Below are 16,881 nucleotides of genomic sequence, written 5' to 3'. Positions count from 1 at the left end.
CACTAAATAAATGTCAAGCTTATTTACGTTTTGGGGGGCATATTTTCAGTTAGCAGATGGTACTGTTTGAATCGCGATTCCATCTTCTACTGCCGGGTAACGTCGTAGAATAATCTTCAAAGGGGGTTCTTTATTAATGAATGAATGCAATGAGTAGGCTAAATGACTGAAAATATCATGAGAAGGGAAAAACTTAAAATGACGTTTAAGTCATAGAGATTAGGTCAATTTTTACACCGGTCTGCCAAATTTATTCGTTTTGATTCAACGATGAGGCTGCCTCTTGCAGGGGAAATGAGAAGACATCTATTTCATTCTACACTTCACTTGTATTTTCAGTTGTAAATGAGCAGCATTTTTGTCTGTTTTTTTTTATATATTTAATCTTTATAAATAATAACTATGCATTTTCATATAAAATATACAGAAATCAGTTGTAAAAATGTCATTCAAAAACGGACCCCTGTGCAACCGACGCAAGCAAGCACACCCTACAATTTCCCCAGAAATTGTACCCTCTCTAGTTTAACTATTATAAGTCCATCTAATGGCAATTCAGTATGCATAAGCCACTTTATCTCAGTATCCGATTGCACTATGTTGACCATTCACGCTGCTCATTCTATTCTTATTTTTATATATATTTTATTTTATATTTAAATTGTTGTATTCTTAGATTGTTTAGTTCTTAGAAATAGTTAAACTTTTGTACTTTTACTTAATTTAAGATCTGTATATGCTTAGTGTTTTGCACCTCCCTGCCACAGTAAATTCCGTGTTTGTATAACATACATGGCGAATAAACCGAATTCTGATTCTGACAAAACTTGCACCATCATCCTTCTGCAACAAAGTGTCGCTGTGTCTTCCTGTATCGGCCCTACTGGGAGTCAGGTGGCTGAGCGGTGAGGGAATCGGGCTAGTAATCATAAGGTTGCTAGTTTGATTCCCGGCTATGCCAACCAAATGACGTTGTGTCCTTGGGCAAGGCACTTCACCCTACTTGAATGTCCCTGTACTTACTGTAAGTCGCTCTGGATAAGAGCGTCTGCTGAATGACTAAATGTAAATTTACTGCTGAATGTTTCATTCAATCAACACATTGAATCCTACTAAAAAGCTGAGTAAACGCACTCAATGATAGGCTACATCTGCTACTGCTATTACTATCCCAACTATAATTTCAGCTGTTAAAACTATAATATTCTTGTTACGACTAGCTAGCCTACTTCTTCTTCTGTTTAACAGTTCAGCTTTCAGCTTCTCCCGCCTTGTAGGCTATTTAAGCTCTTAGCTTTATTAGATGATGCAGTTCAGCTTCCACACTGCCTCTTGAAATTCAACTATTTCTTCGATTGCTTCACAACGTTCAAACTTATTGTCCCGCATTGTATTTAAGCACTTAACGTCACTGTGTCCAATCCCGACCGCCGTAAGCTCCTATTGTCCAAACCCGAATGGGGTTTGGACACGCAGTTTCCGGTCTCTTTGCCAGCATTTTCTTATGCGATCGCCAGCAAAGTGTAAGTAGTATTATTTTAAGCATACCAAACAATCTACGTGTCAACTTTCATGAACATATATGGATGTTTACATGTCTAAATAATATAGGAAAGTTACATTGATGAGAGAAAGCCGAAAGACCACTCGGGCCACGCTCGGGCGACGATCTTTACTCTGAAAAGTGTTTCTGTATTGTCTTGTTGTATTGTGTATGAGTGTTTTTGGAATGCTAGCTTAACATTACTTTGTATAGCCAATGAAAATACACCATCATGTGTGAGGTGATCTGTAGTCGAGGGGAGGAAGGGAGGGGGGCAGGGAAACACGTTTGATGTCAAGTTGCGACAGAAGCTTTGTTTTGTCTGAAACGTAAAGGCAGACATAATCAAACGTTTTTTTTTTTTCATAAGCTAGGCTACATCAAGAATTTTATCATGTGTGTGGGTTGGGACGAGGAGATGGATGACGAGGAGTATTTTAAATGTTTTTTGTGTCCGGAGTAATTTCGTATTTTCTTTTTGTCTGTTTTGTATTTAAAAAAATGTTTTGTTAGCAAAAGACAAAGTCATTTGTCTTTTGCTTAAAAGTGAGGTCATATCTTAGCCAATCTTTGATGCATTGACTCCAAACTTGGTGTTATGGACTCAGGACCCTCTTATTAAAAGGTCTGAGACAGGTAGTGTCATTTGACCTCTAGGGGGCATTACAATAGGCAGGATTGTGTGTTGATCAATAACTGTTGATTTGTTTGTCTTATTTTAGTGATTCCTTTGTCTCGTGATATCTTAGTGTCTGACACATGTTAACTTGTGATACCAGCCGAATTGATGTGGCCGCCATTTTGAAGGAATATAAGTTTTTTTCGCTACCTCTCCTATAAAGTTGTCCAATCTTCACCAAATTTGGCACAGATAATCTTCAGACCAAGCCTCACAAAAAACATCATGTTTTTTAGATTTTCTAAACCTTTTGACTGGAACAGCCAAAGTCATCAACCAAGCCACCATAAAAGAAGTGAGGTCATATCTCAGCACCTCTTTACTGCATTGACACCAAATTTGGTATTGGGACTAGGGACCCTGTTCTAAAGAGGTCCAAAATAGGTCATGCCATTTCACCTCTAGGTGCACTGCAATAAGCAAACATTTGGCACCAATTATCTTCAGATCAAGCCTCACAAATGTTTTTCCGTTAAAGCTGATCAAAGTCGGCGATGAAGATGCCAAAACAAGAAGTGAGATCATATCTCAGGAAATATTTGCTGAACTGACATCAAACTTGGTACAGGTGCTCGGGTCCCTGTTCCAAAGAGGTCCACAAAAGGTTGTGTCATCTAACCGCTAGGGTGCAATCTCGTGTCTGACACACTTTTAAATTGTGATACCAGCTGAATTGATGTGGCCACCATTTTGAATGAATTAATAAAACTTTTTGGTGGATATCAAATATTCACCAAATTTGGCACGGATTATCTTCAGACCACAATCACCTTGACATGTCAAAATAGGACTGAATTACAGCTGTTTAAACTTGGGCCAAATCTGACAACCGCTTGCCACAGGAAAAACTGCTTATATTTTTACCCAGTAACTGAACTCTGTGATTTCCAGCACTGAGAATAGCTCACTAGGATAAGTTGGTGTCCTGGCAACGGCAACGTCAGAGGTTCCAATCCAGCCAAAGCCGACAAGCTTGTCATGTCTCTGATTCTCTGTTTAGTGAGACTGTAAGCCACTGCAAAGGAAGCCAGGTACACCGCAGTCGCTAGCTACCTGTAGTCAAGCTGTATATAGTCAATGCAATCCTCACACAAACTATCAAAACGATTTTAGATTTTCGGAAACCGTTTGTCAGGTACAGCCAATCCAAATCGTCAGCAGAGCCGCCAAACAGAAAGTTTTGTCGTATCTCAGCAAATCTTTGATGGATTCAAAGCTGCATTTACTCAGAACCCTGTCTGAGGATGTCTAAAATGTTTTTCGTTCATTTTACCTGCTTGGCCACCTCATTGCTGCTTGCAGCTATATTTAATAAATGTTTTTATTTACTTTCTAATTAAGTGAAATTGGATAATATCTCACGGCACACCTGACGATCTGTTTGGAATCGCTGATATAAGGTATGAGAGAGGACATTTTGTGAATTAAATTATTTATAGTTTATCCAAAAATAAACGTCTTATCACTCACTTTTAGTATGTTTCATATTCATGACATACAAAATGAGATATTAGGCAGAATGCTGCATCAGTCAGTCAATTACTTGTTTATACAGTTAATTAAATGGTGAATGACAATGTCTCGACGATTAGTCGATTAATCGTTCTAATAATCGTTAGATTAGTCGACTATCAATATAATCGGATGGCAGATGGGGATAAACTTTGTCTGCATTACCTTACCTGAGTTGTATAGTACATTTGCATTAGGTTGCTAGTTGGATTATTGCTACATTTGAACATAATACCGTAACATAACTTGAATATAAGAAAGTAGAGATAAGTAGCCAACTGGTGTAAAATAATATGACGCAGTGGGTCAGTTTCCCTTGTGTTCTGCCCAATTTTTTAAGTCAACAGCCACCACTGATATATACAGTCTATGGGACAAACCTAAAGACTCAGTACAGGGACAGGCCAGTCAGGGGTTGGACAGAAGGCTTAATGTAATTTTCTTCTTGGGGTGGGGGAGGGGGGTCGGGTGGATACAGGCATGCATACTTTGTTTGTTGGATGGCCACAGAAGAGAAACCACGGCACCAAATCTGACTTCCATTTACTTCAATGCAATTAGCATAATGAAAGTATCCATGTGCTAAAGCACACAATGACACGCTACAACACACACCTGATTTTCAGAAGGGATGAGCACCCTGACATAAATATATATATATATATATATAAGAACACACAAAACACTTTCTGTATGATTTTCAGAACTGTGCAAAAGTCTTAGGCACTGATAAAAAGTTAAGCAAAAATGTTTTGGGAAACAATGAAATTAACTAAACAACTAAACAAAAATATTTGCTAAATTGCACTCTCATACTGCTGCAAATACTGTAGATAAAAAAAATTGACAATATTCATGTAAACAATCTTGGGTGCCTAAGACTTCTGCACAGAACTGTATATTTAAACACGCGACTTACTATATGTTGTAGGTAAGCTGACTGTTATTTGTGTTAAAACATTAGGTGCCTTTTAAATCTAGGGGTTCTTCTCTCTCATTTCTGTGCTGTCCTTCAGCCATTGTGTGACTCCGCTTTCATCCTGTCTTCATGAAACAAGAATGAATATGAAGAATATGGAATCTAGTGCGGGGGGGCTACCTGGTTGCCTGACAGCGGTGGCACCCACAAAGCTGATGAGAGTGACGTCGGAGGCACCCCCAGACTCCAGGGGGATGGGGTGTACGCGGAAGTGCTCCAGCATGTCAAAAATGGACTGGAACCACAGGTGCTGCACACGGCACTGGCCGTCCTCATTCAGGGACAGTCGCAGGTGCTGTAAAGAAGCAGAGGAACGGTCAAATGATTGTTAATAGGGGTGGGAATCTTTTGGTACCTCACGATTCAATTCTTGGGGTCACAATTTGATTGAAAATCGATTCATGATCTTGATTTTTAATCAAATTTCGATTCAATATATGCTTACATTTGATTCCAGTTTGCTGTTTAGTGATACTTTGCAAAAGGATTTAAGGCAGGGATGTCAAACTCTAGTTTACCAAGGGCCACACTGGGAAATGAGAATCACATCAAGGGCCTATATACACTGCATTCCAAATTATTATGCAAATGATATATTTCTCTGATTTTCCCAAATAGTCGATGCAAATGACAGTGAGTATAATTTTCAAGTCATCAACCATTAGGGTATAATTCAAATTTTATTGAACAAACCTCCCAATGATAACAGTATTTTTTTCAAAAATAAAACACTCTAAATGGACTGTTCCAAGTTATTATGCACAACAGAGTTTAAAAACATTGTATAGGTTGTAAGGAACTGAAAATGGTCATTTGTTGAATTTGCAGCATTAGGAGGTCATATTTAGGGAAATCAAAAGCTATTTCAATCAAAAAACATCTTAACAGGGCAAGTTACATGTTAACATAGGACTCCTTCTTTGATATCACCTTCACAATTCTTGCATCCATTCAACTTGTGAGTTTTTGGAGAGTTTCTGCTTGAATTTCTTTGCAGGATGTCAGAATAGCTTCCCAGAGCTGCTGTTTTGATGCAAACCGCCTCCCACCCTCATAGATCTTCTGCTTGAAGATGCTCCAAAGGTTCTCAATAGGGTTGAGGTCAGGGGAGGATGGTGGCCAAACCTTCTCCTTCTCTCCTTTTATGCCCATAGCAGCCAAAGACACAGAGGTATTCTTTGCAGCATGACATGGTGCATTTTCATGCATGAAGATGATTTTGCTACGGAAGGCACAGTTCTTCTTTTTGTACCATGGAAGAAAGTGGTCAGTCAGAAACTCTATATACTTTGCCAAGGTCATTTTCACAACTTAAGGGACCCTAAAGGGGCCTACCAGCTCTCCCCCCATGATTCCGGCCCAAAACATTACTCCACCACCTCCTTGCTGACATTGCAGCCTTGTTGGGACATGGTGGCCATCCACCAACCATCCACTACTCCATCCATCTGGACCATCCAGGGTTGCACGGCACTCATCAGTAAACAAGACTGTTTGAAAATTAGTCTTCATGTATTTCTGGGCCCACTGCAACCGTTTCTGCTTCTGAGCATTGGTTTGGGGTGGCCGAATAGTAGGTTTATGCGCAACTGCAAGTCTCTGGAGGATCCTACACCTTGAGGTTCGCGGGACTCCAGAGACACCAGCAACTTCAAATACCTGTTTGCTGCTTTGTAATGGCATTTTAGCCGCTGCTCTCTTAATCCAATGAACTTGTCTAGCAGAAACCTTCCTCCTTATGCCTTTATCTGCACGTACCCGTCTGTGCTGTGAATCAGCCACAAATCTCTTCACAATACGATGACAGGGTTTTTCCTGCATAGGGAAAATTTTGGCGCGCACCAAAGCTGTTTTCCCGAGCGCCAATGACAAATCCCGAGCGCCAAAGGCAAAAAAAAGTCTGAAAAAAGTCCCCCCAAAAAAGCTGTGTTCATCACGCGTGCAATGCATGTCAGCAAATATGTTCTCAATAGTATATTTCAAGTAGGCTACAGCTGAACCCTCGTTCTGTTTTGATCAATAGTAATCGAGTTGATAAGCATGTCTTCTTGTCTGATCAATACGCAACTGTGAGGTGCGCGAATGGACAGAGTGGCCACTAAACTGTCGTTCCGCTGCGAGGGCCAGCCCGACGTGCACGAATGGAACCTGGAACGAATGGAACCTGGAATGATAATATATAGTGCAAGTGTTTCCTCTATGGCTAAATTTCTGCCGCCACGGTATCAGAAATCAGGCTGTACAAAATTTTAGGCCGTCTATCAGCAGTGATTGTTAGAGTGCATGTCGGAGAATTGCACGGACACGCGCTTCACACCGCAGTTGAGATTGCGTGTGTGCGTCCTTGAGAACTGTAAGTCGGATAACTTATGTTGTCAGTTCATTTAAGCCTGTTATTGTATAAGTCTATAGTTCTTGCAAATTTAAATCAAGTTAACTGGTGATTTTCGGTTTGTATTCTTCCCCTGCTAGCTAAATTGCACGTCTGTTGATTCATTAGCGATTGCTGCCCTTGCTCAGGTTTGTATTTTAGGTGCATTATTATGCTGAAGTAGTTTTAATTAATAAAAAGTGGGTTTATTGTTATTATTTGCTACAGAATGTTTAGCCTATCAAGATCAAATGAAGCAGGCAGTGTACACGCTTCAGAATGGCCTACCTTAATTGGTAGTCTAGGCTACTGACCCCATTTACAATACATTGTTTCGTCAATTATTAATTGGCAGCATTTATGCCATTTAGAACATACTTTATGAGTGTAAGGTGTCTTTAAGTAGCCTAACTTTATTGCTTTAGGGGAAATAGGACGAAAATATGTGCAATATTACATTAGCTATTAGACTATTACATTAACCTGTTCCGAAATATAGGTTTAGTTACGTGGGGGACGTGGGGGCCGGGGGGGGGGATATAGAATATATATATACACATTTTCTTATTTTCTGGAGCACCGAAGACCCATTTTTACCCAGGAAAAACCCTGGATGATCACCCTTAAGTTTTTGTTACTTTTTTAGTTTGTGACTTTTAAGTTGGGACAACCTGATCACATTTAAGAACTGCTGTTTAAAATTCAAAATCCGGTTTAACCTGGCCCCCCCACCACTATGCAGCCTAGTCAAGTTTAGAACAACAGCAACCAGTGCTACTCGAGAGGCAGCAAGAGGAGACTGTGAAATTCCTTTAAATTAAAGTGTATTTGGACAGTCGGTTTCCTCAGTTAGGTCAGCCCGGGAATGGAACCATCTCCCACAAAACATTAGAGAATCAACTTCATTCAACTGCTTTAAAAGAAATCTCAAAACATGGTTGATAATTAACCAAAAATTTGGAAACTAGCCTTTTGGCTATAATTGGGTGCATTTACATGTTAATGTTCATGAATGTACACTGAATGTACACTGTTCATGCATGTACACTGAACATTCAATTCAATTAAATTGAATGTTTTCATATCTTGTCCAAGGCATTTGACACTTTTCGGCATCAGAGGGATCCTTTTTATTTCCCATATTGCTTGAAACCTGTGGCCTGCTTAATAATGTGGAACGTCTATCTTTAGTAGTTTTCTTTAAATTGGGCTCACCTGGCAAACTAATTATCACAGGTGTCTGAGATTGATTTCAGTGATCCAAAGAGCCATGAGACACAATACTATCCATGAGTTTAATTGAAAAACAAATAAATAAATGTTTATGACACTTAAATCCAATTTGCATAATAATTTGAACGCGTATATATATATGATTATTTTGTCACATGTCCCATACAACCTTCTCACATACAATCTGGCCACATTCTACCCTAAAAAACTGGCCATGGTATTTCTAGCAAGATATTTGCAAATGCTTGTCATTTGTCAGTGCATTCAATGTTGCAAACTTTTAGCCTACAATTTTTTGGGCCTTTTTCATCTGCTATGATGAAACTTGCCTTTAAAGCTCCATCACTTTGAGATTTGGCTTGAACATATTTTGCTGTAGTTTCATGCCTCTCTCTAGTTCCTATTCTTTGAAAACGGAGATCGTCTCATGGCAAATAAGACTCACAGGCTTCTCTTTACACTCAGTAAAGAAGTACTCCCACCTCTCTTTAAATTGTCTGCGATATGTGTGATAGTATATGTTTGGTTTCACTGAGTTGAAATTGCCACTCGTATGAAGAATTGATCATCTGCTACATAGTTTTCCAATAGCAAGCTGGATGTCAAGACAACACACACCTGAGGAGGTTTTTCCGCCACAAAAAATGCCTTCCATGCATGCACTCTCTATTGCACCCACCTTGGCTTTGCCCTGGAAGTTGAAGGTGAGCACGTATTCACCGCGCCTCGTCTCGCTCTGCCGCACCAGGAACACGCCGTGGCTAGCCGTGCCCCCTGCCAGCACCAGCTGCGCTGCCTTGAGGCGCGACAGTGTACCGTGGAACCACTGGCACTCACTCAGAGGGTGCTCCACGGCCTCGGCCACAGCCACGTCAGAGAACAGGAAGGAGCCTGAGGAGGAGGAGGCTGCTGATTAACACCTCCGCTCTTCATGTTAACTCGTCCTATCTCTTTGGCCAGCTCAATGGCTATGTCAGTGGCTCTCAAACTCAAAGTTCTTTATGTCATGCCCTCTTTTGAAAACAGAAAATCAAACCCTAACCCACCCCTCCACACTAAAAAACGAGCAGTAGTACTCACCTGTGGCATCTGGTGTCTCTGCGAAAGGTGTACCCAGACTTGCCCCGCCACCGCGGCTCTCTGATTCATCGAGAGGGGCTCGGGGCGGTAACTCTGGTGGAAGAGGGTCCTTCAAGGGGGAGGAGCCACCAACGCCTCCGTAACACACTGCACCGTGACGCAAGCAGATGAGAGGTAATACATGAAAGTATTACATTCTGTCATCACTTCTGTCAATGTCAGTCGAGGCCCTTCATGGGAGATTTGATGTGTTTGGTGGGCAGTAGTCAATCCTACAGCATTACAGGGATTTTGGTGTCAATACACACCTTGGGAGAGGCGGTCCCCAAACTCAGGCGTTGCACTGATGTCCATCTGTCCCCCCCATACACCTTCATCCTGTTCACTGTAGAGAAGAGAAGGGGATTTTAGCAAGATGGTCCTAGTCTGTCTGATTTGGATCTAGTCCTTTCGGATGTCACAGCGTGGGCAGTGAGGCTGGGTCTGGTCAGCAGGTTTGGTTCTAATCTCCAGACTGGGTCTAGTCTCCATGCTCACCTCAGGCAGATGCCGTTCCTGATGTCACTCAGCCAGGCCCTCATCTGAACAGCATCTCGCGTCTCAATTACGTACTGCGCCGGCCCTTCCAACTGAGAAACGGAAAACATGATCAACACTAGAAGCGCTAAGCCGGTTTACCCTACTCGTCGACAGGGGGTCAAATGACCTCTGAGTCTTCAGACAGGGACGTTGTTCCTGACACGTAAAGATCACTAGATGGCGCTTTTTGCATGTAGCCAAGGCAAGGTGGAAAAATGTACTTGCCTTTGTCAATCTGTCATTCATTTCTGTGTTGTTAGTCTGTAATTATTTTATTAGAACGTTTGTTGTCTAGCCCTTCAATCATTCAGCAAAATGTAACTTTTTTATAGCCTATAGCAGGGGTTTTCAAAGTGTAAGACAGTGAGCCTCCCTTGAGAGAACATCAAGTCACCGGGGCCTCCCCCATTTTAACCGGGTCATAGAATGATTTTTTGGGGGTATTTCACACTGTTCCTTAAGGTCTCCGAATAAGGTATGTAACATTGGTTGGGCTGAAAATGTCCCGGGTGCTGTTCTATGCGCCCTAATGCACCCTGTGAAATAGCCCTAGAATAAAACGAGAGGGTTTCTTCTTTCTATGGTATGCTCATGAATATATAGATGAGCTGCGTGCTGATTGGTTGGTTTACAACGAGTGAAGCTGCGGAGCAAAGCGCAACATGGCCAACAGTACTCACTGAAACATCGAAGGTGGAGACTTGAAATAAAAACGTACAAATAAACCTATTGTGTCTGCACAACACTGTTTTCAACAAATTGACGAGACATCATTTGAAATGATAACGTTAGTTGTTTCCACTTCTGTTGTCGAGCAAACGGGATCAACATAGGCAGATGCCTGCGGAATTTGCAGGGTCTCATGCTATCATTAGCCAGAACCTTTTTGCAGACCACCAGGGCCGGATTAACCATTTTCTGTGCCCTGGGCAACAAGGCTCCCCCCCCCTGTGTTTGATGTGATGCTAGTTACGGATTTCTAAAATAATGGGGAGCATTTTTGGGGCCTTTATTTGAGCGCAAGAGTTTTTTGAGCTTTATGTAAAATAAACATTTTACAAGCCGTTTTTCAATTGGTAAAGTTTTGTCTAGAGAAGGTGATGTCTTTTTGTCTCTTAATTTTTCAGCCCCAAGTACCTTGCGTTTCTTAGCCTGGTTTAGCCAAGGAGCTCTCCACCTTTATTACTAATTTAAAAATGATTTGATAAATCGAATATAAAAGCATCATGGAATGTAAAGTAATTTAAATTTAGCTTGCACCTAAGTTAAAACATATTTGAGTGTGCTAACATTAGAAATAACGTCAGCTAGTTTGAGGTGTATGCATAGGCTAACCATTAAATTAGCAGCACATTTCCCATATTTAACAATGATTAAACATGGGCTTACCTGAAAGTGATGCACGGGCACCATCTCGCAGTCTCTTTCTTTCTTTTTTTCTTCCCCTGACTCCTGTTATCTTTTTAAGCCCATTTTAGAAAAGTTGACCTAGGCCACTGTCAAAGTTCGTCAGGCCACTGAGATACGGAAGGGCACCCACAGCGAGCTTGGGAAGTTGAGTGTGTGATATGTTTTTTTTTTGGGGGGGGCACCATCGTAACTTTTTTTGAGCATTTTTTGGGTGCCATACGTACAGCGCGTAGTGCGCGTTATGGGAGCAGCGGCACTGGCTACTAGACTACACAAACACTGTTTTTGACTTGATTTAACATAATATTTTGATCGAACGAGTTGCAATAAAGTACTCACATTAAGGAAAGTTAGGACTGCGTTCATAACGTGATATAACATTTTAGTTGACATTGTCCAGGGCCCCTTAGATGTCATGTGCCCCTGTGCAAGTGCCCAGTTGCCCTAATGGTTAATCCGGCCTAGACAACACATTGTGACTTTTGAACATCGGCTGGCCCTATCCAAGAAAATCCCAACTTTAAATATTCCTCATCATATTTTCTGCACTTTCTGCTGGGTTCAGACATTTTATATCGGCAAAGTTGCTGTCACTGCTAGCTAAAAATGTTTCGTGTCAAGTATACTTTACAAGCTGTCAGGACTGAGAGAGATTAAAAGACATTAAAATATGTATATTTGTGTATTCTATTCCATACATCTACCAAATAATTAGTTTCCAGAAAGCATATATATATATATATATTTTTTAATCATTTTGAAAATATATATTTGCCTCCTCCCCTGAAACGCTTTGGCGCGCCTCCCCTTAAACTCTCTGGCGCCCCCCAGGGGAGGCGCGCCTCACACTTTAAAAACCCCTGGCCTATAGTATGTCACACACATTGTGGGGTTAGACTGCAGTTGGTATATAAATATATAGCTCGACATTATCAACATCCCCATTTCTACTGACCGATTGCATAGAATCAATGGATTTGGTCTCAACAAATCCTTTTCATGTAGTCTACTCAAGTCAAGTTATCCAACATTCCATTCTGTTTTGCTGCACTCTCGCAGTGTTGCCTTTGTCGTTAGTTTGACCTTACCTAGTGACAAAATAAATCTCATCTAGCGACTAGCAACGAATCTGGTGACTTTCTGTTCATTTGAAACCTCCGTTTTCGTTGTTGAGCACAAGAAAAATAACTAATTAGATGGCCTAACTTCTCTTGTATCCTGTAAAAAAATCCACTGCAAACAACATCCTCTGAGAAGTTAAATCCACAGCATGGTTTTTGAGCATTAGCCTGCTCGCTGGTGTTCAACACTTAAAATCCCTAACATAAATCGTTCGTGAGTATTCTACCCTGGCATCCAAGTGAGCGATGAAATGGAAGTTAATGCCTTTTGCCTTGGCATGACCCCTTATTATTTTGCAGACAATGCAAATGCAGAGTAAGGTAACTTCAAAATATGGATCAAAAGTCAAGTTTGAGCAAGTTGAAAGTTCTAGAGTGCAGCATAACAAAGGCAAAGAACCGTAAATAAGTGCAGCTAGTTCAGGCAAGGCAATCAGGCAGCGCGCGACAGTCATCGGGGACGTACGGCATCTTACTCCACCTTCTTTCCTCCGCCCTCTACCACACCCATGTTAGCAGCGCATATCCATTGGGCCACGTCCGATAAGGCGTCTTTAAAAGACACGCGGATACGCACACACTCACCCCGGTTGTTGTATGATCAGTGCTGCTGCCGATCGGATTTGCGTTTTTGGAGCGTGCTATGCGAGCGTTGGAACGGTATCAGTTTTTTCTATCACGATTCCGTGGAGTCGTCCGCCGCTCTCGATTTCTACACCGACGCGGCTCCCTCAGTTGGGTTTGGGGGGTTTCACGGCAACGAGTGGTTCTCCGGAGCATGGCCCGCAGAGATAGTCTCTCTAGCTCCGGAGAATTACTCCACGGCTCTACACAAATGATATCCAATTGTGATTGCTTGTCTATTGTGGGGGCATTTATGGTGTGGGAAGAAAATAACAGTGTTTTGTGACAACGAAGCTACCGTTTACATCATCAACAAAGGGAGGTCATCGGTGCCTTTCATTAATCGCTTAGTCAGACAGCTAACGTGGACAAGCGTGCTTGGTAATTTCATATTGCGAGCCACATTCATTCCAGGCCTAGAGAACAGAAGCGCTGACGCTCTGTCTTGTTTCAACTTTCAGGAGTTCCGAATGCTGCGCCTTCACGCGCTACCAGACGGGTTGGCTTGTCCGCCATTCCCCCTGACGGTACTAGACTAGGCCTGGGTGCGCTGCACATGTACGTTGTATCGGCTGATGAATACATGAGGAAGGGTATCGCCCCATCCACATTAAAATCCTACGACAGGGCATGGCTTCATTTCTCTGGTTTCTGCGCCGCATTCGGTGTGAGTCCTATGCCTGTGAACATGTCTGTGTTGTGTGCCTTCATAGTTCATTGCTTCGAATCACGGAAGCTGCATCCCTCCTCCATTAAAGCACTGGTGTCAGGCATTCAATTTCATGTACGTTGTTCGGAGCCCTCAGCGTGCAGCCTGCTCGGGAACCCAAGTATCCGCCTGCTGATGAACGGCCTGAGGAAGCAGCGTCCGGAGACCAAAGATAAACGCTTACCAATCACCTTACCCCTCTTGCACACGCTGGTGTCCAATCTCAGACAAGGGTGCTTCGGGCCCTACGTCGACACTCTCCTTGAGTCAGTATTTTTCACGGCCTTCTATGGGTTTCTGCGGTGTGGGGAATTCACCAACAGATTTGCCACTTTCGATCCATGTCATGACCTAACCATGTCTGATGTTTCTGTGGCAAGAAACATGTTTACAGTTGTCCTAAAACATTCTAAGACTTATGTTGCATGCAGAGGTACCCCAATCGTGATTGCTCTAACTAATTGTGTTTTTTGTCCACTCTCCTCCATGTCCCGGTATCTGTTATGTCGCCCACGGGCAACGCCATCCGAGCCCGTGGGCTTGTTCGTCACCAACGAAGGCAAGGCCATGACGAGATCCTGGTTCGCGCAGCGACTCCGCGTACTGTGTGCTCGGCAGGTGCTATGCTGACACTAGTCATTCTCACTAGATAAACATATCTTTGTGTTCCAGCGTACGTGCTGCCTTTGTGTACATCCTGATGGGTTCGCCGACGGGCGCAAAGAGGGGCAGCTCTCTAGAGGTAGCTATCTGCCCGATGTCGGATGAGAAGGGTACCGGTCCAGCACCGGGTCTGGACGGGATGTGCGTGTGGGACGGCTCGGTAAACCGCACATCAGATGGTATGTAACACGACGGATATACACACATAGTCTTAGTCATCGCTAATGCTAGCATGACCCCCGCATCCAGAAAACGCTTGTTGTGGCGTGTGTTTGGGGGATTATATCTCTATTGCTCCCTGCCTCATATGTCAAGTATGGATGTGTTGCATCGAGGAGGCAGGGAGTGCTTCCCTTAGATCATCCACTCCGCCAAAGTTAAATCTACATGTCCATGTCATGTAACAATAAATGCTCAAATCTAATACGTGATTGTCTTGACTGAAATAAGCGCAGCTAGTTCAGGCAGGGCAATCGGGCAGCGCGCGTCAATCATCGGGGACGTAAGGCGTCGTACTCCACCTTCCTTTCCTCCGCCCACTACCCCACCCATGTTAGCAGCGCATATCCATTGGGCCACGTCCGATAAGGCGTCTTTCAAAGACGCGCGGATACGCACACACTCACCCCGGTTGTTGTATGATCAGTGCTGCTGCCGCCCTCCACCATCCCCTTTCTCCCCCATGCTGTCTGTCTGTTTGGTCCCTCCGGGGGATTATATCTCTATTGCTCCCTGCCTCATATGTCAAGTATGGATGTGTTGCATCGAGGAGGCAGGGAGTGCTTCCCTTATATCATCCACTCCGTCAAAGTTAGATCTACATGTCCATGTCATGTAACAATAAATGCTCAAATCTAATACGTGATTGTCTTGACTGAACTGATGTTGCCTTGGCTTTTGAAAGTTATGGTAAACACAACCCCATATTTTCTCCAAAAAACAACATGAATTCAAGGTATTTGTCCACATGATAAAGCAGACCTTACATGTTCCAAAAATGACAACAACAAAAAAATCAACCAAATTGAAGTTACGGTCTTTTGCCTTTCCACGGCAGAGTATGTATAGCTCTAGTAATCAGACAATTCAGAGCTAGGCTATCTAGCCTAGGTTGGGCTGCATTAAAAGTGGGTCTGTGCTAGAAACTTCACAACTACGTTTCGGAAATGTAAATTATAAACCTGTACCCGCAACCAGCGCTCTAGGAAAGAGAGGCACCCACTCTCACCAGTTGCTCGCTTGCAACCACAACCAGCACTCGAGAGATGCGCTCTCTTCAAATTGTCACCAACCACCAAGAGAACCCAGAGCTCTTGGTGTTTAGAAGGAGGTGTCATTATTTGGTTTTCGGGTAAGGTGTCACTAAGTAAATTGACATGAAATAGCTATTTTGTTAATTCTATAACATTTATTAAAGTACCTAATAAGGAACAACCGGGTGTGACATTAATATACGGTAAAGAGCCCCGATGCCAGCTCATTACTTAGCCAACTTTAGCTAGCTAGCTAGATTAGCTAGCTAGATTAGCTAACGTTAGCTACTTCAATCTAATAATGACAGGAATATTTGCGTGTGTGTGTCTGTACAAATTAGAATGGGTTTAGTTTCCCACGATCAGAGAAAGAACCGGGCACTCTGAAAAAGCGAATTCGCTTAAAAGCGAATTCGCTTTTAAAACCAATATTCAGCTGATTTCAAAGGGGCTGGCTAGCTAACAGAACGACGATATAAAGTGGATATACTTTCAGTATAGATCAGTGCATTTTGTTACATAAATGTATGTCTTTACTGATGTCAAAACTGCCTGCACATTGCAAATGTACAAGCGCTGTATGGTGAATTAGGCCTACAATTATAACAACTGGCTCAACCATTGTGAATGTAATGACTTCAGTTATGGACTAAATGTTTAGATGTTTGTTGTAGTAGGACAATTTAACAGAGAACCAATATAACGTATTTCTTTGAATAAACGCTGCCCTCGAATAAATGCCGCCATCGTATAAACGCTGCACCAAAAATTAACGTTGTGTAATAAACGCCGCCCTCGAATAAACGCTGCACCAAAGAAATCTTTAAAAAACGGTTATTTAATTAGTTAATGTAAACCCCAGTATTTATTACACATGTACTTAATTTTCTGCACAGCTTTCTGTTGGAAAGCTAATGTAACCGGTGTGAATCGGTGACCCTCACTCCTCAGGTATGTAACAGGCCACCCGCGTCAACCAGTGGTGGAACTAGAGTTTTATACATGGGGTGGCCAAGGGGTGGCCAAGGCTACTTCAGGGGGTCCATAGTCCAGAGTCTTGGGTCACTGTTTTCATTAATATATACAGTATAATCTGGGTCTATAAGTGCTGGAACATCCAAAATA

General features: G+C 42.4%; 1 protein-coding gene across 2 annotated transcripts in view; it reads right to left on the bottom strand.

The window, feature by feature from the left end:
• sh2b1 (SH2B adaptor protein 1) overlaps positions 1 to 16,881 on the bottom strand; it is an 82,278-nt gene that overhangs the window by 9,880 nt on the left and 55,517 nt on the right. For both annotated transcript variants that reach the window (XM_062453519.1, XM_062453521.1), the window contains exons 4-8: positions 9,935 to 10,026; positions 9,706 to 9,782; positions 9,398 to 9,544; positions 8,997 to 9,208; positions 4,834 to 5,008 (exon numbers count right to left, since the gene is read on the bottom strand). In XM_062453519.1, coding sequence (XP_062309503.1) covers positions 4,834 to 5,008; positions 8,997 to 9,208; positions 9,398 to 9,544; positions 9,706 to 9,782; positions 9,935 to 10,026 — 703 coding nt within the window. The remainder of the gene's footprint in view (positions 1 to 4,833; positions 5,009 to 8,996; positions 9,209 to 9,397; positions 9,545 to 9,705; positions 9,783 to 9,934; positions 10,027 to 16,881) is intronic.

Source organism: Osmerus eperlanus, chromosome 2 (genome assembly GCF_963692335.1).
Source record: "Osmerus eperlanus chromosome 2, fOsmEpe2.1, whole genome shotgun sequence".
NCBI lineage: Eukaryota > Metazoa > Chordata > Actinopteri > Osmeriformes > Osmeridae > Osmerus > Osmerus eperlanus.
This window is presented reverse-complemented; position numbering and strand designations above follow the sequence as displayed.